Below are 27,346 nucleotides of genomic sequence, written 5' to 3' on the forward strand. Positions count from 1 at the left end.
CCTGTGTACACACATCATGCACACACATGCAAACAATGGTAATACCTTTTTGCCATTCTGTTTGGGAAAGTAAAAGGGGGAAATGTTAACAAATCTAAGCTAAAGATCTGGTTATGGATCCAAGTCAAATGATAAACCTTTAACACTATTAGAAATTGTTTTCTAGAAAACACTAGAAATGATTAAATTAGTAACTATATAGCAAACCCCAGAAGTTTTAATCATTGTAGGAAACACATGCTCAGTAACGAAGAAATTGACAGCAGGACTGCATTAACTCTCACTAAGCCAACTAAATATGCAAATAAAGAATTCAAATTAATATCACCCTTTGTCTCACCTCCTCATTTTCATTGCCACTTGAATTCTTCCTTGTTGATTTATACTGAAAAACATTTTAAGTGCGATACTTTAATTTTCCTTAAACATGTGGATTTTTTGTTCAAAATGACATATGAAATTTATTACTATGTTGGGACTTGTATTAAAAGTGTCTGATATTAAACTTAAGTACACAGTTTAAACAGTCCTCCTATTCACATATACAATGCTGTGAGTAACACTATTCCAAAACCTCTAAATATGTCAAATAACATTTCCTTCCTAAGCCTGACCTATTACCCATTCTTTCAGGTTTACAATCTGAAAAAGTGGTTCATAACCTGTGGGTTGCAAAACATTTGGAATCAAATAACACTTCCACGGGGGCCACATATACAGACAGCTATCTTGAGTATCAGATACTTACATTGTAATGCCTAACAGTAGGAAAATTACAGTTATGAAGGAAGAATGAAAATGATTTTGTAGTTGTGGGTCACACAACATGAACTTTATTAATGGGTCTACTATCGAAAGAGTCATCAATTTTCTTAGTTCACTGCATTCACAAGTCGTCAAGTCAACTTTTTTTGGCAAACTCTCTTAGACTTACTTCTGAATACTTACAACCACCACCCTATCCAGAGATCTTACCATCTCTCACATGGTTTAATTTCTCTATACTAAGACACAAGCAATTGTTTTAGAAAAGCAGGGATGGACATGTGTTTCAGTGATAACATACTTTCCTACCGCCTATGCAATTATGGGTTCAATCCTCAGTGCTACAAAGAAGCAATCTACTGCTTTCAGGCTTAAAGGGACTACATTAAATGTATATGCCAACTACATAAGTATAAAATTTACTATACAGTAGTAATGACTGAAGTGCATTATATGATGAGCATTAATCTTTATAACATCGTAAGTACTACTATCCCAATTTTATACTGACATATAAAGATAACATGTTCAACATAAAGAATGTGAATGTGTGACAAAATGATTCTTAGAATCAAGAGAATATAGTATGACAATCATTAAAATACTTATATTTTCCTTGCCAAAATGCATTGACTTCTTCTACAAATCAATAGTATAACCAACCAGGTGTTCATAGAAATACTAGTTCTTAGATCATGTCCCAGACTTTTTTGTCTGATATTTGGGGTTCTATTTAATTGCCCCCTTTATGTGACTCTGTCTTCCATATCCCTTGCAAATTAGTTATCTAGTATGTCAGTCACAAACTGAGCTGTATATGGAAATACAGATGAGACATATTCTTCTACTATATTTTATAGCTGTGACTAATGTACCATTAGTTCCATTTTATATCTTTCTTTCTGTGATGATGATCAACATGAGCTACGCTACAGTCCTAATCAATTATACATTTTCCTGACATCATAGGAATAATTTGATACTCAATTTTTATGCACTGTCCTAACACTGACATCTTCTGACAATTGAGAAGAACTACACATGTCCTCAAAACATTTCCCCATGACTTAAGACTATGATTACACTCACTTTACAACATTTGAAAGAAATGAACATTTACTGAGTGATGGTTATATAATGGTCATTTCATATATTATCCTATTTTATCATTTAGCAACTATATAATATAATTGACACATTAGAATCATGTAATCCCTAAAGAGTAAAACAATGAACAAAAGATGCTTTTAAACCAAGGAACAGTTGACTGTGGTAAAGACTCACTAACACCTACATTAATTTCACTTGAATTATTAAAATATATTTAAAAAATAAAACTATATTAATGTTAGTGTTTGTCCATTCTAAATCAAGCTATCCACAACACAAAAAAAAGCCATATTGTAAAAGCTCTGAACTCTAATCTCAACTATATGATTAGCACGCTACTTGGCGTCCTGGGCCTTAATATCTCTGTATATAAAATAGAAATGATAACTGCATTGACATTACTGAAGTTTCCTGATGAATAAATGGGCTAATATTTATAAAGGTTTAATGACCATGTCTGGCACTAAATAATTCCAATACAAGTGTTTTGATAAATATAATCAATATGGTTATATTATATTGGGATAAAAGAAATCAAAGAATTATCAAGTATGTCTTGTTGCTTAGAAATACTACATTATAGCTCATTCATCAAGATTCACTTATAAACATGTTTTTTATTCAGTGAACTGGTTTAAGTTTACATGACTTAAAAAAGGAAACTAAGATAAATGCCAGGGTATAAATGTAACTGCAGAGCTGCAAAGGGTCCTGATCAAAGAGTCTTATTGGAGTGCCCTGCCCCTTTCCTTCCTCTGTGTTTTTTCATATTGTCCAATTAACTCAAAATCCAGTGGTTATAAAAATCAGTAATTATTTCTTCAACATTTAAGGAAAATGCATTATTTGCTAAGACATACAGAATTGTCATTTTGATCATATGCCACTTTCAATCACATGTTGCTTTCCAGGATATGGAAATAGAAAAATATAGATTGCGAGACTAGTTTCTGACAAACACAAAATGAAAAAAGAAATCCTCTTTATTACTGGCAAGAACTTGAAGTAATGTAGCTGAGTGCTACAGATGTAGAAAAATGGTTGTTATTTGATGGGTAAGAGGTGTGGGGAAGGTATGGGACAATAACATTTGCTATTCAGGGTGTAGGACCAAGTTTATATTGCACATCTGAGTCAATTCCAAGAATAAATGCAGATTACTATTTAAAATTATTCTAAAATTTGATGACAGTTCCCTGCAAATTTAACAGACTTGAAATAATGAGGTAACAAAAATTTAGGGTAATTCACACGCTCTAGTGTTTTAATTTAGCTTTACTGAAAGACCATTCTAAGAAATCTATTGATCAGATGTAGTGATCAACACCTTAGAGACAGGAAGATCTCTGTGAGTTCTAGGCCAGCCAGGGCTACATAGAGAGTTCCAGGACAGCCAAACCTACATAGTGAGACCCTGTCTAAAAAAAAAAAAAGTAGTAAAGAAAACTACTAATATAACAATAATATAACAAGAAAATGGACCAGTTTTCAATTATTTATTTACATAGACAAGGTTAAATGCTAACTGAAAATAGTTCTGAACTATTTATTGAAACAAATTCAATGAAAATCTTGTTCTGAACCAGGCCTGGTCATCCACTTCTGCAATCCCAGCATATGGGAGACAGATGTGTGGGGATAGTGATTTGAGTCTAACCTGGGCTACATAGTAAAAGCCTACGTCAAAAACAACAACAAAAAAACCCCACAGAATTAATTGCCACAATTTGCAGCATAACACACAAACATTGATCTTTCTTTCAACTGTTTGAAAAAGCATGATATACGCCGATTTACTCTTAATTTGAATAGCTGACATTCTGTGGCTATAGTCACACAGCATATTCATTATCCTACACCTGAGGGCAATCAACATGCACAGCTGTGACATTTCACTAAAGAGTCCTATGTTACTAATTTAAGAAAAACCTGTTAAGAATAAAAAGGGATGAATATGAAACAAAATGTCAAATTTAATAAGGTACCTTGAAATAGTCTTTTCTGATTTGCTTGCTCCGTCTCCTTTCTTCGTTTTGCCAGATTATAGGCTGAGATTCTGGCCACTGTTGTTCTATTTGATCCTTCTGATTTTCTAATGGCTTTAATGAGAAAAGTCATTTTTTCACTGAACAAATGACAACAAAATAGTACACGTGTTATTAATTTTATTTCCTCTTACCTGCCATGCAAGGGGTGATAATGGTGAATTCCCTTCATCTGCTGAGACACTAAAAAATTAAAGACGCTTTAATATTTATTAAATCCTTTCACATACTTTATAGATGACAAATTTGTCTTTTCATTGTTTAAAGGCAGCCATGTAAAGACTATCCATATCTGTATGTTTCCCTTTGTTGTGTTGCTTTGTGTAATGTTGTGCAGTGTTCTGTTAAGACTGGGTCTTGCTATGCAGTTCTGGATGGCCTGGTACTGTAATAAGTCTCCCAAGGACTACAATGGCAGGTATTAACCACCACATGGCTTACTAATATTGTATAGTTAAAGTTGATGAAACCAACCAACAGTGAATGCCTACTAACTATTGCTCCACAAGAAACACCAAAGTGGGTTTATTTTATATCGACAGTTTTCATAAGCCAACCCTATTTTGTAGAGGTCAAAAGGAGTATAATATGTACAAATAAAGAGGGAATAAACAGACTATTACAGAAAAAAGTTACCCTTTTAAAACAAGTCAGATAATAGTATCAGTGAGGTGAGTGAACATGTAAAGGTACTAGCTTGCCAACAAGCCTGACAACCTGAGTTAGATCCATGAGACTCACATAGTAAGAAGGGGAGAACCAAACCCCTGGATCCTTGAAAGTTGTCCTCTGACATCCACACCTGTGCCATGGCACACATGTGCATATGTATGCTCACACACATGATAAAGAAACAAGCAAATAAATATAGGAATTCCTTCATCTAAATGTCAAAAAATTCTGAAAACAAATACATTATTCCCTACTGGATTACTGATTATAAGCTTCAGTTGTGACATAAGAGGGGCTACAAAGGACCTGAGTTCAAGACTGGCACATGCTTCTTCTAGCCTGAGGGATCCAACATGCTCTCCTGGCATCCATGGGCACCCACACACGAGGCATCCACTCACACAGACACACACACACACACACACACACACACACACACACACACACAAACTCAAAAAAGTTTAAAAACCTAAATGAGATGGGGAGGAGGGGCCAAAGCTGAGCGAGGTGACGCAAACTGGTCATCTTAGAACTCATGAGGCTGAGGTATGAATTGGGGACCTGATTGAATACACAGGTAAGGTGCAGGTGAGCCTGGGCCACAGAGTAAGAACTTGTTCCGAACAGAAAGACAGAGGATGGAGAGGAGGAACAGGAGAAGGAAGAACAAGAAAAGAGAAAATAACTAAAATTTAGTAGCATTCAAGGGACATCCCTATTCCTAGGAAGTAATAATATATATACTATGAAAATACAGTAACAACAATTCCAGAATTTATAGATGTTTTTCAATGTAAGATAGAGTACAACATTTTTAATGCAGCAATTTATGGTACAAATGGCATTTAAAGGTACAGAAATTAGAGATTATATAACGTGTAATATATGAACAACTGAATGAGTTCTTGTAAAATACAGAAAGAAACAGTAGAAGAGGATAGGCAAGAAAGAGGAGGAAGAGTAGAGAGGAAGACAAAAAGCCTAGATTTCTTATCTCTTTTCAAATAAAGAAATCTATCAATGAAATAAATTTCTTTTAAATGTTAAGAATCCTAGAAATGGATAATGAATGATGAATGTCATGCCTAGCCTACATTGCTACATGAAGAGCATTACCATGCCACAGACCAGGGAGAAAGAATTAAGGCACTGTCCAGACAGTTTCTACATTTAGAAGTGGGAAAACAAATTAGGAGTCAAAGGGTGCATATATAATATATATAATAGTATAATAATGAAACAGGTAAGCACCTATAATACTATACTAACTGCGAACTCTATCTGGTTTGGTTATGCACACACAAACCCACGCGCACTCACGCGCACACACACACACACACAGACAAATATACATATACAGAAATACACAGAGGGGAGAGAGAACGTGCACAACTTTTCTAATAAAGTGCTAGTCAGCCCAGCTCTTTAACTTTCCCACACCATACTATGCACACTACCTCTAACAATCACCTAACAATCTATAACACACACACACACACACACACACACACACTGAACTACATATGGAGCCCTCTCTGAACAATGGGATATCATTCTACTTTCCTAATAACTATCAAAACTTGGACAGTTTCTATTCAAATACACTCCTAATTTTTTTCAGGAACAAAGTAGTATTTGCCAGCTTATGCCTGTGCACAGCTGGGTGTGTAGAGGGCAAGGGTGGCACAAGTGGAGTTGGTAAGATGTGATCAGGTTCTGGAAATAGTCCCACTAACCGACATGATTTGGCAATGGATTAGATAAGGGGTTTAAGAGGGAACGACCAAGTGAGGGTGAAGTTTTTCCAGCCATTCAATAAGAATGGAATCAGCACTTTTTGAAATGGGGAAAAATCCAGAAGAAGCACATTGAGTGTGCAACAAAATCTGAGCACAAGTAAGACTTCTGGAAATCAGACATTCCTATTCTACATCTAAGTGGCAATGGCATGTAGACAACAAATTCTACCATGCTGTGTATATATCAATGTACAACATATAGATATAGATATAGACATGCAATTTACATGTGAAACATCACTGTAATAATATATTGATGCACACTTGTATATAAATAATATAAATACTGTGCCATGTAGCAATGCATAGTCATATATATATATATGTATATATATATATATACTGTTGTATATACTGATGCACACACCTACACATATAAACAAATGCAAAAATTCATATGCACATATCAAAAAGGGTATGCTATACCTTGAAAACAGTGTGTTCCCCACAAGGTTCATAATTATTAAGAGCTTGAAGCTCATAGTTAGACGTGGTGAAATCTGTAGGAGTAGAGCTTAGTATAACACAATATGCTCATTGGAAAGCCTGTCTTTGGAAGGAATTAATGTAGTTTTCTAGGAGCTCCAGTTGTTCTGATGAGAATTACATAAAAAACTAAAAGTGACCTTAATTATTATATCTCTCCAGCTTCATAATTTCCTGTGTGACCTCGTCCATACATGCTCCCACCACTGTGATGCTATCTACAAAGAAGCCCTCACCACGACCATGCAGAACTGAGCTGAATTCTAAGAGATCATGCACAGAAAGGAAGAAACGTGGGAAACATGAATGAGGGATCAAGATCTAGAATATAGAAATAGGAAATCATGCTGAAATAAATAAGAATTATGCTCCGAAACTGAAAGGCTGTCCTCTAGAGAGTGCAAAGATGAGACTCTGATCTGAGACTGGAGCCCATTTCAACTTTATGGTTAATCAAACATTTTACCTTTTATCAAAAAAGGTTTAAATATTCATTAGAAAATAAGAAACAGTGTTTGAATTGTCAGATTTAAGTTTTACAACCTCTAATCTTTAATAATACAGAGAAGAAAGGAGTTATGTGTGGAGACCATCACAGTAACTCAAACGGAAAATAATGGAAGCTAAACCAATACAGCTAATATAGTAATGGAAAGAGGGTTAAGGTGATACTAATTTTACAAGGTTGACTATATTAGGAGGAAGGAAATAAAATCACACACACACACACACACACACACACACACACACACACACACACACACAGTAAAATGTTTCCAAAGTTGCTGACTTGGAAGACTACATAAGTAGCTGCACATTCACTAATGTAGATGATCCAGAAAAAGAGGTGCATTTGGAGACACAAATCTGCACTATCTATGGAAGTACATTCAGTGAAATGTGAGGATCAGAAGTAAAGAAATAAACTTCTTGTTACTGTACATTAAGACTATAGGTTCTCCAATAAGATGGACCTGAGTTTGAATCATGACTCTCCCACTTACAGTGTTATCTTGAGCTAGCTATGATAATTTCTGAGTTTCAGTTTGCTAGTATGTAAAATGAGCATAGCAACAGTAACAACGTCACAATTTTATTGTGATGACTGAGTAAGACATTCCTTTACAGAGCTAAGAACAGTGCTCATATATCCAGCATCCAACAAATGATCATTCAGTGTATACCTTTGTGCCCCTATCTTTGAAAATTTAGATTACTCAAGGTTTGACCCAGGAATTGGGTAAAACATAAATTTAAAACCATGAAAAACAATAAATAGAAATTTTCATATCTTCTATTTCTCTGAAATTCATATCTGTAAACTAGGTTATTAAACAAATAGTTTAGTAAACCCCAATCAAAAAAAACTAAAATACAAAGAATAACCATAACCAATGATGAAGCAACACATTATTCTAGATCTTAATGTCAATAAGATAAATATTTGTGAATGAATCAAGACAAACCACTAGTATAAACAAAAAAGAATCAGAATCAGAGCATTTGTTTACAGATAACTCATTTGAAATCATATTGTGACATATTTAATATTTAAACTATTTACCTATAACTCATTTGAAATCATATTGTGACATATTTAATATTTAAACTATTTACCTATATGACATTGCATCACATATCCAGTTAACACCTTTTGAGGAAAGTTACTATAAGAGTATCAAGTCTTGTTTTAAAATACCAAATATAAGGACTATGATATGTTTATACCTCTTTTCACATTCCACAGTTTGTTTCAGCTTATTTCTCATGACAGAAGTTGAATGATTAAGAATCCTAGAAGTAAATCAACACATTAATTACAAACTATACTGAAGAGAACATTGCACATATATGATATATATGTCCTAAGTAAACTGTATCTAGGTCATGAATATCTTTGCTAGAAAATATTTCAGTACTATTTAGACTATTCAGAACATTATTTATAAATGAAGTTCACAAAATGTGTTGTGCATCTTGTTTTAGAAACAATTCTCCAAGTTTGAATATTTTCTAGCCATTGCATGATTACTCTGTGTATATCTAATTCTGATTACACAGAACATAATGAAATATTTTAGGCACCATTTTGAGTCATTTCCTTTTTCCCAGGACAGAAAATGACAGAAGTTACATTGGTGCTTCATAATCATTTTGGGGAAAAAAAGCCAAAAAATAAACTTTAATTGTAAATGCAAAAATCAGTGGTAAGGTCAAGTCGTTTTTTAAAAAATCAAAACATTCTTAAACCTTCAATAGGATGGAGTATTAGAACAAAAATAATGATTCTCTATGAAAGAAAACTATTTCTATTTCTTCACGGCTTTATCTAATTCTTTGTCTCAATGTCAAAAGTGGTAAATTAGATAATTGTACATGTTCACAAATCATTATTATACATACAAATTTAACTTAATTTCACAAATGGTATTACAATGAATAAAATGTCCATCATCAATCTAAAGACTATAGAAAAGACCTGAAATGAGTTGCATAGGCACTAGAGACACATTGGTAATTACAGCTCTATAGTGAGTATAGAACAGTCACTTGGTGCCAGGCTTTTCTTCACTAGCTTGGCTCTGAGCATTGCCTCACTAAGTAGATGCAGTCAAAAGGTCAAGTGTTGACACAAATCACTGTATTTCTGGGCCAAACAACCATAGAACTAAGTACATTTAAATTTTTTCCTGTTGAACATGTGCTAAAATTTCCTCAGACCCAAAAATGCAAAATTATGGCCATGAAATAACAAAGAAAAATAGACTTTAAAAGGAGATTTTTACAAAATAAAAGAAAGAGAAGTGACAATAAGTACTAGTTAGCAAGAAATGTCAGAATTGTTGTTAGGGGTAACTGGTCAAATGATTATGACCTTTGCCAAGATAAAAGTTAATCCTCTTCACACCCCATTTACTAGTATGATAAATGTATCACACTACAGTAGAAAGAAAAACAGTTCAAGCCAAATTGCATGTAAAATATGTATTATGTATTTGAAAATTCAACTATGTAGAATTCTGGGATATGCGTTGATATTTTATTTTTTCACTCTGTGATACAGAAAAACTAAATGTCTATTTTATCTATATGTCTGTTTGACATTATTAATATGTTTCCCTAACACAGTTCCCAGTACTTATTTTAAGCAAAATGCTAACACAGTACAGCTACATAAGCCTGGCCCCTTAATACTTATGGCTTCCACCAACTCTAGATACCTTGATTTCCGTCCTGCTGCTCTGGTCCTCTGGAAGAGTTTGTCACTGAATGATGTTCTATAACTTAAAGGCCTCCATCTATATTCACATTTCACATATATCAACCAAATCAAAAGATGAGAGAAGGGAGATGTATTTGGAGAAGACAAGGAAGTCATTAGTAAAGGAAACAGAAAAGAAAGAATGGCTATGTTTCAAGGGTTAAAAGAACTATCCAAGTAGTTACCACAAACTAGAGGTTAACACAATGCTCTTTCTTCAAGCTGAAATACTGATTAGATAAAACTCACAGGAATCATGTCATAATACATTTTATACTATTAAACCCAATACATAAACTTCTCAAAACATATTTTTAATTTCTTTGATCGTTAGTTATACTTCAGTTATTTAACTTTTAACAATTGTTTTTTCGTTAGCTATCTATGTCACACAGTATTCAGAAGCAATTTCTTCCATAATAAAGAAAAGCTCTCAGGACATACCTAAAAGCAAATAAAACACTTATGGAAACATAAGACATATTAAAATAGTATAGAGTAAGTTAGCATACTAAATATGTGATGGCAATCAGTTAGCTAAAACTGTTGTAAAGTTCATATATACAATAATATTTACTTTATGATAGTAACAAAATATTAAGAAGCTGGCTAAACACCCACTTATCATGACACATAAAATCAGTAAAGGCAAACCATAGAAATAATTTTTCTACTGCTAGCATAAATAAGTAGAACTGATTAAAATGTGGGGAAATGGGTCATTAATTTATAGAGTACCATTAAAATACTTTTAGAAAAATTTCGTTCATTTTTCTCAAGTCAATACTAAGCATATTCTTTTTATTATAAGTCATACATATACATTAGCATTTTATTCTCCTTTTTCAATTTTATTCCTAATTCAGAAAAACCTACCTTTTTCTAAATCAAATTTTGTTGTATGCATGAGGTCTGAGAATGATCCCCATAATATATACAAAATTTTAAATTAAAAAATTAACATGAAATCTACTCTGGAGTCATATTCATATGTGATGTACATGGTTAGCTATAGGCACAATGTTACAAATAGAAATATACAAAATTATTTTATCTATCAAAATTTTTAAGATACTAATTTTTAATAATTTTCTTTTCATTTAAATTTCTCCTTGGAGAGTATGAGTTTCTATCCTCTCAGCCGTATTCTATATAGCGATATGGTCCACAACCCCTGGGCTCAAGACATCCTCTAAGAACTGCCCCCAGAATGTTAGAAAACAGCCACCTGTGTTAGCTTCACAGAAGCCTACCCTGTACATCACAGAAATAAGGGCTGCATTATAAGCAATTTGTCTACATAATCTGAAACCTTTTGAGTTAGCTACACTATGCATTATTCACTGACCACTTTCCCTGATGCTTTTGATTATTAAGTTTGTCTTCTGTTACTTTCCTAGGACAACATCATTCACCAAATCAAAACACAAACTTCCTTATTGAATCAAAGATAGACCTTACTCACTAGCCAAATAAAAGCTAACCAAGTGGCAAAACAGCTATGACAAAGTCATTACTGAACTCAACATGGGCAACCCTAATTTGAGAGTAAGATCATCACTTCTTTTAGACTAGACATAAAAATATGTTTATTTTCAAACAGTGATAGCAAAAGAACAGTTCAGTATAGAGTCAAGGTAGAAGTCCTTGTTGGGGAGGGACATTTTCTGGTACTTGGGATTAATCTTATACTATATAAATTGCTTTTAAATGGGAACAGCAATAAACAAAAGAGGGAAAAAACTATAATAATTGTATTAAAACCTAGCATATACATTCTACATCGCCTTCATAGAACTTTCAAAAAGTAAATTTATTTCTCCTTTAGGTAGCAGGTAAGAGTTACATTTTGTATTATGAGAAAAAAATTACCATTTTTTTAAGGACTACAAGGCTGGTTATTTTCATTATAATTAAGACTAAAAGAATGACTGCCTCAATCATACATAATGCCTTCAAACATTAAACAAGTCAGTACATAGTAATACTTAACCTAAATAGTTCTTATATTATTATTTGGTAACACATAAGAAAATCAGATAAAGACAAAATTAGCTTTGCAAATATCTTGAAGAATAAAAGAAATGTTTTATGGAAAATACAAAAATTTCAGCTGAACTGATGACTTTCATTAACTTTAAATTTGACATGTTTCAAGAATTCAATTAAAAAACAATAGTATAACACTAGGTCCTCTGTGTTATTATGTAGAAGGTACAATGCAAGGCACCATTTTGTAGTAGTTACAAAGGGATTGCCAAAGCAAACCCTATAAAAGATGGCCTACACAGATAACATTTAACCTAAGCTTCAAAGAATAATTTAAGAAGCATAGATAGATAAAAATTAATATAATAATAGTAGATATGGCAATATAGGAAAATTATGTATGGCAAGGATGATTCTAAAATTAAATTCACAAATAGAAAATATTTTAGAGTCTTAAAAATATCATTATTCTCTTCTCATAATGAAAAATAAATATAACTTTGCTAAATAAAGGAACACGATCTCAAGTATTTTTTAACTTCCAAGAGCTGGTACTAGTATGCATCATGAAATTAAACCTCAACAGGAAATAAATACGTAGATGACATATAACCTTATTGTAACCAGTTTGAAAAAAGCATATTAGAGTATACCAATTGGTTATCCAATATCAAATGGTCAGCCCTTAAAACATGCATACAAGTAACATAGACTGAGCAGGTTGTATGTACATATATATATATGTATATATATATATATATATATATATATATATAATACATATGTAAAACATACACATATGTATACATACATACATATGACAAAAATTTTTTTAAAAGTCCATGAATTTGAAAAAGTAAAGTGTAGAGCTATGTGGGATAGTGTGGAGGGAGAAAGATGAAGGTTGATATTACATAATCACATTATAATCTCAAAATTAAGTTATTATAAGATGGCATGTTAGAAATGAAGTGGTAGAAAATATTAAATGACAAACATGGAAACATTTATATAAAGCAGTGACACCAGAGAAAAAGGAAAGAGAATGAGAATTCATTAGATAAAGAAATTATATAGACAGATAATTGATATTTTCTAGTATGACATTTTTAAGAGAAACTGTAGTAGCTGTGCAAAAAAGTTGGTATTAGAAGGCTATTTATCATATTATCTATTGACCAGTTTGTCCCTAAAAGCAGATCCTCATTTGATAAGCTTTCTTGTTTTTTCTTTGGGGCTTTACATATGTATTTATTTTGTGTGTGCACGCCTGTCTTTGTACACTTGCATGCTTCAAGTTTTGTGTGAAACTCAGAAGACACCTTGTAGGAGTTGGTTCTCTTCTTCTACCACATGGGTACCAGGGATCAAACTCAAGCTGTCAGACTTGTCAGCAAGCACCTTTATGAGTCATCTCACCAGCACTGTCTGTGTTTTGTTTTGTGGTACTGGAAACGCAACCCAGGCAGACTCCCATACATGCTGGGCAATAGTTCTGCCACTGAATTATACACCCGGCCCACATTGGCTAGGTCTTTTCAGGCTTGACTTTGTGACATGAGACTTAGTTTTATACAGAGCAGGCTGACTATCCATCTCATGACCCTAAGCCTCCTAAAATCCAGAATTGGAGGCAAGCCCCACCATACCCAGATGGGAAGCATTTTTTAAAGTATATGCATGTGTACATGTGAGTGTGTGCCACATATGTGTGGGTTCTTGTGGAGGCCAAAATAAAAAGAGTGTCAGCTACCCTGGAGGTAGAGTTACAGGAACCACCCACATTTGGTTCTGGGAAAAAAATCTCCATCCTCTGGAAAAGCAAAAAGGGCTCCTAACTCATGAACCATCCATCAATCCAGCTGCCAGATGCTATTTTAATGATACTTTTAAAACAAATGCCAATATAATTAAATATGAAACTTCTCAAAACATGTCACCATGTTAATCATAGACATTTATTTTCAGTATGTGAAATGAAATACTACTTACTCATCCTAAATATGCCAAAATTGCCCTATTAATTTTTCATGTAAAAGAAAAAATATTCAGTCTATTTCAAAATTATAAATGTAAGATTCTCATCAAAAATGGCAGTGAGAGTAGCATGTGGTCCATTTCTTCTACTAAAAATGGGCTTTGGGCTCAGCGGGCAAAGTGTCTGCTACGCAAGCATAAGGACTTGCATTCAGATTTTCGGCACCCCAGTTAAAATACAGGGATTGCTGCATGCATCTGAAAACCTGGTCTGCTGAGGGTGGTTGTTCCTGGAGACTCAATAGTCAGCAAGTCTAGCCAACCAGTGAGTTCTAGGTTTAGTGGGAGGCTCTGTTTCAAATTCATTGTGAAAAGTAAATGAGGAAGACCCCTGACATTGTCCTCTGACCTCCATGAGTACACCCATGGCTCTTCACACACACATTCTTACAGTCCGCACACAAACAAATTTTAAATGAACTTAACTTGACTCTATACTCGTGCTCATGTCATGCTGGCAAAGATATGCATTTGGAGAAAGCTGAATGGTAGAGGAGTTGTTAACCCCAGAAACTGACAATTATGAACTTGGGATACTCAAATCTTCAGACTAGTTTAAGAAACAATTATATAATTCACTTCAATTTTAGGGAAGCTATATACCCCCAAATAACTGAGAATCTGAAAAATCTAATAAACTTTACTAGTATAATACATACTCAGAAAGAAGTGCTTATACTGCAAATGATGCTATTGTGAGCTAAAAGTGAATAAGGTCCAATAAAGCGGTTATTATGATTTAGCACAGAAGTAAAATTTTAAGCACATTAACTAAGGCTGGTGTGAAGCACAAGGGCAGATTTCGCCTAGCATGGATGAAGCCCAGAGTTTGATCACCAGCACCACAAAGATAGACAGTGCCAATATGCACAGTTTGTTAGCTACATATGCAATTTCATATTTCTCCTCTAAGTATTTTCTGTGTCTTAACAGTTATCCTCTTGAATATGTATATTTAAAGCCACCTAATGTTTACTTGCAGCTTCGTTTCCTTAAATTAATAATCTTTTACTGATTACAAAATTTGCCTGTTCAAATCTCGTTACTGAGAGAATACCTGTTCTTCTGTTCCTGCTTCAATAACTGAGCAGCTATCTTCCTCAAATCAGTTACTTCTTTCAAATCATCATCTTCTTCTTCTGGAAGTAACTGTTCTTTGTCAAGTCTGAAACAAACACAGTTATTCAAAAAGTAAAGCCAACTGTCTTTGCCAACATCTAGATATGGAAACTTGTCATCTTTAATTCCATGTGAGTTAAAATCCTTATGCCTTTGCATTTAAAATATTAAAGTGGAAAATAAAGAACGTTTAGGAAAATACATCTGCATTTTCTGTTCAATATAACTACAGCTAACAAGTGATGCTGAAGTATAAAGTTTTAAAATTTTCTGAAATGTACAATGGTCACAAGTTAACAATGCACACAGCTCTCAGCCTTGAGTGTAAAAAAGATTATCTGTGTTTTTTGACTGCATGTATGTCTATGTGAGGATGTCAGGTTCCCTAGAACTGAAATTAGACAGCTGTGAGATGCCATGTGGGTTCTGTGAAGTGAACCAGGGTCCTCTGGAAGAGCAGCCAGTGCTTCTAAGTACTGAGCCCTGAGAACATGGGAAACAGGATAGTTGAGTTGGGAGAGGGACAGAGATGGAGAGTAATGAGTGAAATATCTTGATAGAGGGAGCCATTATTGGGTTAGGGAGAAACCTGGTGCTAGGGAAATTCCCGGGAATCCACAAGGATGACCCCAGCTAAGAGTCTAAGCACTAGTGGAGAAGGAACCAGAACTGGATTTTCCCTGTAATCAGACTGATGACTACACTAATTACTATCATAGTTCCTTCAGCCAGTAACTGATCAAAGCAGATGCAAAGATCTACAGCCATGCACTGGGCCAAGCTCCAGGAGTTCAGTTGAAGACAGGTAGGAGGGATTACAGGAGTAAGGGTGTCAAGCTCATGATGGGAAACCCACCGAGACAGCTGACCTGAGCTCATGGGAGTTCATGAACTATGGACAGCTAGAGAACCTGCATAGACCCGAACTAGGCCCTCTACATGTGGATAACTAACAGTTATGTGGCTTGGTCTGTTTGTCCCAACAGTGGGACTAGGATCTATCCCTGGTGTTGGCATTTTGGAACCCATTCCCTCTTATGGAATGCCTTGGGGGGGGGAGATCCTGCCTCAACTTGATATGCCAAGCTTTGTTGACTCCCCATGGGAGGCCTTACCCTTTCTGAGGAGTGGATGGCTGGCAGTGGGGTGAGGGGGTGGGGTGGGGGAAGAAGAAAGGAGTGGAAGGAGGGAAGGGAGGGGGAATTGTGAATGCTATGTAAAATAAACGAAAGATGTAAAATGAAACTGAAGCAGGACTGCGAAGCTCCTCCATATGGCCTATTTCTAGAAAGAAAGAAAAACTAACATCAACATTTTATTTTACCACACTGCTTATAAAAATGTATTTGTCTTGGTTTTTTTTTTAAAAAAAAAATCTATTTGTAAAACAAAGAAAATAGTTTTAAAGGGGGGAATGGTAAAAAGGTTCAAATGAGATTTTCAAAATTTCCAAAAATTTTTAAAATATATTCTAACATTAAAAGCTGAATTAAAAATAATTTATTCTCCAAATACTAACAATTTTATGTCAAAAGCGCCTCACTTAATAACAAGAACCATAAATAACAATAATAAAAATAACAATATTGCACTGTTATCATATCTTACAGACACTGGTGATGCTCAAACTTAGGCAACCCTTCTCATTTGATGAGGTAAGAAATAGAAAAATGAAAACTAAGGAGTATAGCAAAATGCTGCCACAGGTCTGTAATCTCAGCTACCGTGAAGCCTAAGGCTAGCCAATCACAAGTTCAAGGCAGCTCAGGGCTACAGAATGAGTTCAAGGTTAGCCTTGGCAATGTAGCAAAGCCCTGTCCAAAATACAAAGTAAAAAGAGGACTGTAGCCACAAACAAGGCATTTTATCACCACTTTTAAGGCTCTGAGAACATTATACAAGATGCAAAGGAAAAAGTCAAATGTTGGGTGTAGGGCTGTGAAATGACATTCTCTAGAGCAGTGGTTCTCAACCTTCCTAATGCTGCAAACTTTTAACACAGTTCTGCATGTTGTGGTAGCCCACACCATAAAATTATTTACGTTGCTACTTCATAACTGTAATTTTGCTAGTGAATTGTAATGTAAATATTATTGGAGACGGGTATGCCAAAGGGGTCATGACCCACATGTTGAGAACTACTGCTTTATACATTGTTTAACAATCCAGTAGTTACTTTACAAAAGGAAACAGTTAGCTTCATTTGGCCAACACAAGACAGGGCCCATCAGCAAAGTCAAGGAAATGTGCAATTCACAGAGCTCTATCCATCAATTCTGAAATACTGGCTATTGATACACTCTGGGACAGGGTGAACCAGTGTGCTTAGTTGTATATCCACTGCTCAGCTGGAAGGTTCCAAGGGATATTTGTAAACCATTGGTTAACACAGACAGCCCTGGTTAATCTCAGTGGGCCCGAAAACAAAACGAAAAGACAGCATGAGAGAAAGATGTACAGAAAGTAGAGATAACAAGGTCATAGTGAGAAGGGGGATGGGAATGCCTCGTGTGCATGTGCAAAACTGCCTAAAACCTCATTAATTTAAAAAGCAGGACTTAGGCTATAGCTCAGTGACAGAACACGTGTATAGCATGCTGAAGGCTCTATAGTCAATGATAAACATGGAAAATCACACAGTATTGGTCCTAGTATGTGGTCCATAAAGCATAAAAGCAACCTAAAAGGATGACTCCATCGTTTTGTGAGATGAAGTATAAAGAAAAGATACAAATCTCAGTTACTGTAATAAAACATGGAGATAACTACCTTAACATTTCCATAACTAGCCAACCAAGTAGAAAGTATGTTAAGACACCCAAAGCCCAAGTTGCAGAAATTCCGAACTCAAGGTCTCAAGATTCTTTACTGACAAAATGGTGCTGATGGCATTTATATGAAAGAGTTGTTAAAGAATGCAAATGAAGCACTATTCATGAAGACACAGTCCTCTTTGGTAACAAAATAATGCACATATTATGCAACTTCAGGGGAAAAGTAAATATCCATGACAATTATGAATTTAATTAAGAAATTCAAAGTACTTGAAAGTTGACTACCTAAACATAATATGGGGGGAGGGCGAGCATATGAAACACATTCTATCAAGTGCTATCAAGTAGGAATATATAGTGAATAGTCCAAAAAGTCATAAATACCATTTTGAGAATTAGTATACTTACTTTTTTTCATTTCCCAGTTCTTCATTTTTCTGAGATTTTTCAGAGCACTTTTCTTTCCCCTTGTAAAAAGGAAAGTTATCATTTTAAATTGCATGGTTTACATTTGTATGATCAGGAAGAAGTGAATATTATTAATGTTTTTTCAGTTTTGTTTACCTTAAGGAAAGAGACAAATGATCCAATATGTGTATCTCCTTGTTCAGGAACTGCTACATCTTCTGTGTTGGGATCAATAAAATCATACACTTCCTGGTCTAGGTTCAGATTAATATCATAAAATATAATAAATGTTCTAATACTTTAGCAATTAAGATAAAAGTTTAGTTTTCTTAATATAAATCTAAAAATATTTTAGTTTTTCAAAGTCCATTTTAAATTAAAATCTCAGCATCAATATGGGCTGTGTACATTAAACAGAGCTAGCAGATATCACATAAATTACCTTTCTGAGAATCAGGCTTGTTTCCTATTACATGACTGTCATTTCTTGATGTTTGCTCTCTATTCGATTCTGAGACTTGAGAATGAAGGCTGATTGTGTCATCATCTGATGGCTGAAAGGAACAAGCATACAGTATAGAAGAGGCATTCAAAACACATGACAAAATTTATGCTTCTTTGATTAATAGGGAATTATACAATATCTGATTTCCATTTCCATATTTCCAACCAAAAATCCATGTTGTGATGAATGTTCTGCTTTTTAAAATCAGTAGACCCTCCTTTGAAGTCATAAAATATAACAAAAATTATAGCTGCATGCAAAATTAAAAGGCAATGTGCCTCTTTTTCAAAGCTCTAAGAAATAGCAAAACAGCATGGATCAGCAACAGAAGAAACTCACTTCCGTTGTAGACAATCGCTTCTCTCCATTATCACTTCCAATTCCAGAGTCAGGGCCATGATTTTTATTTGGATAAAAATCTTCCATACTACAGAAAGAGAAATCCTAATAGCAGTCAGAATTTTGCTCATAAATCCACAATGCACACTTGAGCTAAAACACCCTAGACAATGCTAAATGCATACTTTCCATGTCTAACATTCGTAAAGGAGGAAATAACAGTCGATTTCCTATAACATATTTTACTCATGTCATTTATGCACTATTTTTCTTTTATGGTCCCTGTTATGTGGCTGCTGATAAGAGTAATTCTCCTGAAAAATTGTAAAGAAAAGAAAGAAAAATAGACTGCCTTACCAGAATCATTTTGGTAAAGACATTTATTCAGTGCTTTGGGTATTTTTTAACATTACACAATTTCCCTCTTGCTGGCTGTTAAAATACGTGTTAGATATAAATAATATGTACAATGACAAATACGTACAAGTGCCTCCATTTCAAAGCTGTATGAAGTGGAAAAACCACTCAGCAAGAGAAAAGACTCACTTCCATTGCAGACAATTGCTTCTCTCTATTACCACTTCCAGAGTGAAGACTAACAAATGTTAGTCCACTTAATAATTAAGTGTGAACACACACGTACACACTGTCTGCAAAGTGCTGAATATAGAACTGGTTTTCTGTGAGACTGGAGCCGTCCTTAATCATTTGTAACTTGCAAATTATGCCATCCAGATAGCAAAGTGTTCATTGCACACTGTGCAATAACTACCTAGTATGTGATAAGTACTGAGCTTGGTGTTTTCAGGAAAATGTTGTATATAGTTCATGCAAAGGTCCAATTAAAAACGGTTGGTGTTTTCCTATTTTACAGGCAGGCAAAGTATGGTAATTTACCTATATAATTTTCATGTTATTTTAAATATGACGCTCAGGTTTTACCTAGCCTGACAGTCCTTGATTTTAGCACTATGTCATAATTCACCAAGAGCTTCATGACCTGAGGCTTTTTTTCTCTCTCTGTTTTTCCTTTCTGTGAGACAGGGTGTCATCTTAACCCCACCTGCCTTGAACTTGCTGTGATGTAGCCCAAGCTCACTTGAAACTTTCCATGTTCCTGCTTCACCCTCCTCATTTCTGGAGTTACAGGCATGTAGCACCAGCAGTTGATACCCTTTCTGACATTCTCTCCACCCCTCCCCCCTATTCACACAACTGGATTGCCTTAGATCAGCTCTTGAATTAAAACTTAACCTTCCCATAATGCATGGTGGTAGGCCTGGTGGTACAAGCCTGTAACCTAGAAGACAGACAGGCAAGAGGAAGACATAGGCAGAGGTACCAGACGGTGCTGATCTATATAGTAAATTCCAGACAGAATTCCAGAGCTAAAAGACTTCACCTTCCCAAAGAGATACTCCTTAACTAAAGTCTTGGAATACAACGAGAAATACTTCTTTCAAAGTGTGTGTCACAATTATGAATTTTAATACATGTAAAAATTTTCCAATAAATTCATTGTAAGTTGAAAATAGTTAAAATAAAAATGCATTTACCATGCATCATGAACATCACATTTTAGAAACACGCAGCCCACTGTGGAGCATTGCTAGTCTATCCTTGTGATCCAACAACAGCTCATTGTCATTGCCCAGCAGCACAAGGGCATGCTCACACTATGCATCGACAAAGCCAGAAAAGATGAAAATTCAAAAATGAAGTATGGTTTCCACTGACAGCATGTAACTTAAGCACCATGAAAACTTGAAAAATTTCAACATGACCCATGATATGCCAGCCATCATGTATGACGCTGTGTGTGTGTGTATGTGTGTGTGTGTGTGTGTGTGTGTGTGTGTGTGTGTGTGCTTGTAAATGTTATAGTCTGAATGTGTTATAAACTTAATTCCCAATGCAAAAGCATTGGCCTGTGCAGTCATGTAGGGGTTTAGATGGTACGAGCTTAGTCTTTGAAGAGATTAACATCTACTGTAAGAGTTAGTTTTGTCCTGGAAATAGATTTGTTACAGGAGTAAATTTGACATCCTGTTCACATCTCTTGCTTCTTTTTCTTATCTGTTACCTTTTGACATTTGGTGGTGCCGTAATAGGGCCCTCAATGAATGTACCCCTCATATATTGGACTTAATCAGTTTCCAAAACTACTAGCCATAAAAATTTCTACTATTTAGCACCAAGGAGGCAGAGTCAGGCAGATCTCTATAAATTCAAGCTGGTGTAAAAAGGTACACAGAGAACCCAGTCTCCAAAAACCAAAAAAGAAAAAAATTCTACTACTTAAAATTATGTCTTCTCAGGTATTCTTTTATACCAGTGCCAAATGGATTGAAATCTTCTTGGTTTCTTGTTCCACCTAGACTGTGAGTTCCAGTAGTTGCCAAAATAAACATGTAAAGCATTCAAAAAACTATGTCATGAATCAAACAGTAGGCAATCTACAGCCATGTATATCTAAAATGACTGAAAACAATGAGTACCATTACTAATTTCACTTCCCAAAAATAGAAAGCATATTAATTGAGATTACTATAGATATTAATTGTAACTTTAATAGAACTCTAATGTTGCTTTACTACTAAAAAAATCACCTTAGGAACTAAATAAAATACTTAAATATTTTATAAAACCGAGAGAATATTCATGAGAAAGTCCTATTTGGGAACTCAAGACTGCATGTTAACAACAGTACTTACTACAAACACATCCAAAATGACCTAAAAAATTTATCTTATAAATCAAAGACAAACCTTTAAATCTTGTAGGTGGTCATAGTCTCCCTTTCTGTAGTCTTACCCCATTCCAAGTTATTTTCTATATTTCTGGATGGAATTATATTTTCAAAAAGCCTTTCAGACAAATCAACATCTTGAAGATTTGAATTCAAAAAGAATAACATATCCACCATACCAAAATGTCCTAAAGAGGACATAGCAATCAAACAATATCAAAGATACATCATTTTAAACCAGGAGTTAGTTACAGCTGAATGGTAGAGCCCTTATCTAGTACACAACAGGCTCTGCATGCAACAAACAATTATACAAAAAGAAAGAGAACACACATAAACAAAGGGCTGGAGTTGTAATTCAGTGATAGAGCACTTGTTTAGATTAAAGACTCAACATCAGAAAAAGAAAAGAAAATTAAGGAAAAAAAAAGAAAGAAAGGCACCTCCAAAATGTCTTCCTCTTCCATTCACTTCAGTTCAAAGTCAATTTGTACTTGCAAGTATTAAAGCAGTGATCAAAATGTAGGCTAAAAGCTGTCACAGTAGGGAAACCAATGCTTTTACTATACTACAAAGCATATGCATTGTCTCTGCTAAAATAATGCTGTCTATAAAAACTCTCTCATTTAGTCCAGTATTCCAGAAGTTATTCAATGACCAATGACGTTCACTCAAATACATTTTCTTCAACACTGGTTTAATCTGGCAAAATCAGTTCAGTATACCCAAGAGTGATAAATTTATTTTGTAACAACAATGGACAGTCATCAAGTGAAGCTCTAAGACTATTTACATTACCTGTCTGTGAGAGGCTGGGAAGGCATTCTTTTATTCAGTGATGGAAGATCCAGAGAATCTGGTTTCTTATCCATTCTACAACATGCTTGTATATTTAAGTACTTAAATATGTGTACTTTACCCTTTAAGCATATCTGAAAATGAAAAATGAAGTAGAATTAGTAATAACTCCAAATATAAATATTTGTTTATAAGTGTTTGAGTATTTTGCTTATATGTATGTGCACCTTGTGCTTGCCATATGGCAGAGGCTAGAAGAAGACATGGGATTCCCTGGAATCAGAGTTATAAATTGTTATGAGCCACCACGTGGGTGCTTGAAAATAAACTCAGATCCTCTTCAAGAACAGAGAGTTCACGTAACTGCTGAGCCATCCCTCTGCCCCCTAATTGCAAACATAAAAAAACACTATCACATCATTTATAATTTTAAATGATCGCAAATTAGGCTGAGCGAGCACAATCTTTGTTGTTTGTATATTTTAATGGATTATGTGTGGGGTACAAGGAAGAAAAGTGTGAGAATGCTGATAACAAAAATCTATCATCTTAACAAAAAAAGTTTTCTATATTGCTATTTTTTCTTTGTTAAGAATGAAGTCATTTCATCTGTTCAGCTATGTTCTTAGCAGCATTATTCATAACATCAAGAATCTGGAAGCAACCTAGATGCCCCTCCACTGAAGAATAGATACATTAAATGTGGTACAGTTACACAATGGAATACTACTCTGCAGAAAAACACAATGGAAACTCGAAATTCGCAGGCAAGTGGATGAGGTCTTTTTTCTTTTCTTTCTTTCTTTTTCTTTTGTTGTTTTGTTCTGTTTTTAGTTGAAGATTTCTTTTGTCGTTTTGTTTTGTTTTTATTTGAAGATGGCAAGATGAGAAATGGGGATCTAGTTTTGTTATCTACATGTTGCTATCTAGTTATGTGAACACCATTTGTTGATTTCCCTATCAATTTCCTTAACCTTACTTCACTGCCTTTTCAAAATACAGTACAGTATAGCAATCAAAGAGCATAGACTCTGGAGCCAAGCACAGAAGCCCACACACACACAAAGAAAAAACAAGGCAAAGAATTAAATGACTAGTTCAAATCACCAAGATTTGAACCTTAAGACAACCCTATAAAGGTAAGACTGGCCTCGAACTCCCTATTTTTGAACTGCTGATCCTCCTGCCTCACCTGTCAGGTGCTGGGATGACCACATCACTCAGTATTGTTTTTCCAAGCTGTCACTGTGTTTTTCTTGTTGAAATATATGAAGAATATCTGGCTTCACACAGATACATTATTAGAATAGAATTTGAGTTTTTAAAAATTTCCTTTTAATGGGAGATGTCATTCTGTAAATATGTTTCCTATACTGGTTAATGAATAAAGCACTGTGGGCCAATAGGAAAGCAAGATAGGCCGGACTAGGGACAAGGGGGATTCGAGGAAGGAGGAAGGAGGAGTCAGCATGTAGAGACCGGAGAGAGCACAACACCAGCCCATCTCCGGTAGGATGAGACCACGTGGAAATACTTAGATTAATAGAAATGGGTTAATAATTAAGACAGAGCTAGCCGATAAGAAACAAGTAACTGGCCAACAACATTATATCAAATACAGTGTCTCTCCGTGTGTTGATTGGGGCATGGCGGTGGGACCGGCGGCGGGGAAAAACTACTCGTAACATCCTCTAATTCTTATGAATACACTTGTTGATATTACATGGACTTTGGACTATATCTAAGTGGTGGGAGTGATTAAAGTTACACAAATAGGGGTGGCAATGCTCTCCACAAAAGCCTTGACTATCTAAAAACCCAGTACCAGGCCTCAGAAACTTCCATTCAAGTTTCTGATTAAGGACATCAAAAGGACCCCCAAAACAATGTATGCTACAGCCAATGCCTTAGTATCCTCCAAGAAAAAAGGTAAAATTCAGTTGATAAAAATATAAAACAATTTATACTCAGTATTTAGAGGAATCCATCTAGAATTGAACTGGAGGCCTCCTCAGTAAGGACAAACAATTGTAGTTTCAGAAGGGACCAAACATGCAAGCTGCCAACAGATCAAAAACAAGCAAATAATCATAGACAGCTGTAACATCAATGAGCCATAACATTCACTAGTATGACAAGATATTCTCAAAGGTACAATAATGGCACTAATATCTCAGGGGTAGCCAAGAGTCACGTCTCACGACTTAGGAATCAATAGAAAGGAATTCTTGCTCGGCATTATAAATTTAGCCAGTTATCCATGACTGAGGAGCCCATGGAAGGTAGAGGAGAACCAGCTACTGCAAGTTCCCTAAACCAGTACAGTCTCTACTGCATTACAAATATTTTTCTTTATATCCACAAATAAGTGTAGTTTCCACCCCTCATTAAAGAGCTTCTGTTTACACTTGATAAAAATCATTAAAGAAAATAGCAACCCTGTGGAAGAGGAGATGAGAAGATTGCAAAATGCAAAAGGGATGTGGAACAAAAAGAAAACAAGGCCTTCTAAAAAAGCAGGACCCATACACACATGAACTCACAGATACTGTGGCAGCATGCACAGGGCTTGCATGTGTGTAAGCCAGACAAAGTCTCAGTGCTAAGCAGGGAAGTAGTCACAAGCCTGGATCCCTAACCCAGAAGGTATGTCCAATTGGTAACCACTTGCAAGTGAAAAATTAGTTTCTATAATGGAGTCTTCTTGAGTACACAAACTACTCTTAAGGCCAGGCCCACACCCAGAAGTAGACATCAATACAAAATAAACTCCGTGGAAAATTTGAAAGTTATTTTTTTTCTCATAATGTTTTGTCTGGGCATTTTCTTTCTTTCTTCTTTTATTACCACACAGTTCTTTTGTTTATGTATTATGATTTTTGATTTTGTGTTTTAGGGGATTTCTTTCTGTGATTATGCACATGTGTATGTTTCTTGTGCTTTTTCTCGGCTTTACCTTTTTGTTTGCTTGCTTGCTTGGTACTACTCAAGTTTGTTTATTTTTATTTTAACTTACTTTATTATTTTTAGATGCCTGTTTGTTTTCTAATGAGATAGAGCAAGAAAGGATGTGAATGTCAGTGTTTGGAGAGGTGGCTGTGGAGTCTTGGAGTTGAAGAAGAGACATCAGAATATATTGTATGAAAATATCTATTTTCAATAAAACGTAAGAATAAAAGAAAGCCACAACTAGTCAAAATGCAGAGGTCATCTGACCTTTGTATATCCAGCCCCAACAAATATATGTGCAGCAAAGCTTCTACACTTAAAGCTCAGAAACATCACAAAAGAGGTAACTAAAAGTTAAAAGAGGAAGAGGGCCCAGATTTCTGCTAGGAGATAGTCTCTTCTGATGAAAAGCAAGCCAAAAATGAAGAAATAATGGGGAGTAAGTGGATCTTGTAGAAGGGAGAGGAAAAAAGGAAGGGGGTTGTGAGTACAATCAAGACACATTGTATGAAGTTCTCTAAAAATTAATGAATATATGAAAAAAGAAGAAAATAGTCCATTTGTAATGAATGCAATGTATCATTGTTGAAAGAAAAAAGGTAGCTGCTCATATGCCAAAGCTTGGTAGCAGTAGGAACTGTTGTGCTCCTCAGCCAATCTGTGCCTGTAAGTGGAGGCACTGGTTACCACTATTCCGTCTCTATTATGTTTTCCAAAACCCTCCTATCTGTTTTTCATGAATTCTCTTTGATCTCCTGAGTTTATATCTTAGGTTGTTCTTTACTGTCTTAGTGAATTCCTTGTGGCTTTCATATATTAATTAAATATAATATAATAAATATAATTTTATTAAAATTCAAAATGAATGTTTTACACTTATATCTTTTTATCTGTCATAATTCTGTCTCAGTAACAAGTATATGCTGGAATGGATATGTAGCTAGTCTTCCTTACGTGATATATCTTACCTCAAGCAAACTACACTTGGTCAAGCAGAGAGTCCATCTTAATGCCCAACATGGAATTTTCCTAAAGAAATTCTAATTCCAACCCACATGACAATAAGCATTATAACAATAGTTCAACGGCAAATATCAAGCAAATGTATACCTAAGAGAGTTCAGAACTGTTTTTTTTTTTAAAGTAAGATTTACAATAAGAATGACAAATTCATACAATGAGATAGTGAGTCTGGGTTTTCCAAATGCTTGCCTATAACCTACACTAAAACTATTATCAAAGTAAAATAAAGTCTCTAGCAGGGGATAGTAGCACAGGTTTCCAAGTTCATCTGACAGGTAGAGACAGGAAGAGGATCAATATTCAAAGACATCTAGCCAGGCAGTTTTGGCACACACCTTAAATCCCAGCAAACGCAGGCAGATCTATGTGGGATCAAGGCCAACCTGGTCTACAGAGCAAGTGCCAGGGCAGACTCTAAATCTACACAGAGAAACCCTGTCTCAAAAAGCCAAAAAAAAGATACATGAGATAATCTTAAAATAAAACAAAACAAAAAATGTTAAATATCAGTTCTTAG

At 34.9% G+C, this 27,346-nt stretch overlaps 1 protein-coding gene across 1 annotated transcript in view; it reads right to left on the reverse strand.

Moving 5' to 3' along the window:
- Positions 1-27,346, reverse strand: part of Lrch2 (leucine rich repeats and calponin homology domain containing 2) — a 73,817-nt gene that overhangs the window by 14,999 nt on the left and 31,472 nt on the right. The window contains exons 6-16 of the mRNA XM_051178981.1: positions 22,858-22,991; positions 19,311-19,398; positions 18,909-19,020; positions 18,623-18,720; positions 18,467-18,525; positions 15,223-15,330; positions 10,099-10,176; positions 8,606-8,671; positions 4,055-4,103; positions 3,861-3,974; positions 341-385 (exon numbers count right to left, since the gene is read on the reverse strand). Coding sequence (XP_051034938.1) covers positions 341-385; positions 3,861-3,974; positions 4,055-4,103; positions 8,606-8,671; positions 10,099-10,176; positions 15,223-15,330; positions 18,467-18,525; positions 18,623-18,720; positions 18,909-19,020; positions 19,311-19,398; positions 22,858-22,991 — 951 coding nt within the window. The remainder of the gene's footprint in view (positions 1-340; positions 386-3,860; positions 3,975-4,054; positions 4,104-8,605; positions 8,672-10,098; positions 10,177-15,222; positions 15,331-18,466; positions 18,526-18,622; positions 18,721-18,908; positions 19,021-19,310; positions 19,399-22,857; positions 22,992-27,346) is intronic.

The sequence above is a fragment of the Phodopus roborovskii genome, unplaced genomic scaffold, assembly GCF_943737965.1.
Source record: "Phodopus roborovskii unplaced genomic scaffold, PHOROB, whole genome shotgun sequence".
Lineage (NCBI taxonomy): Eukaryota > Metazoa > Chordata > Mammalia > Rodentia > Cricetidae > Phodopus > Phodopus roborovskii.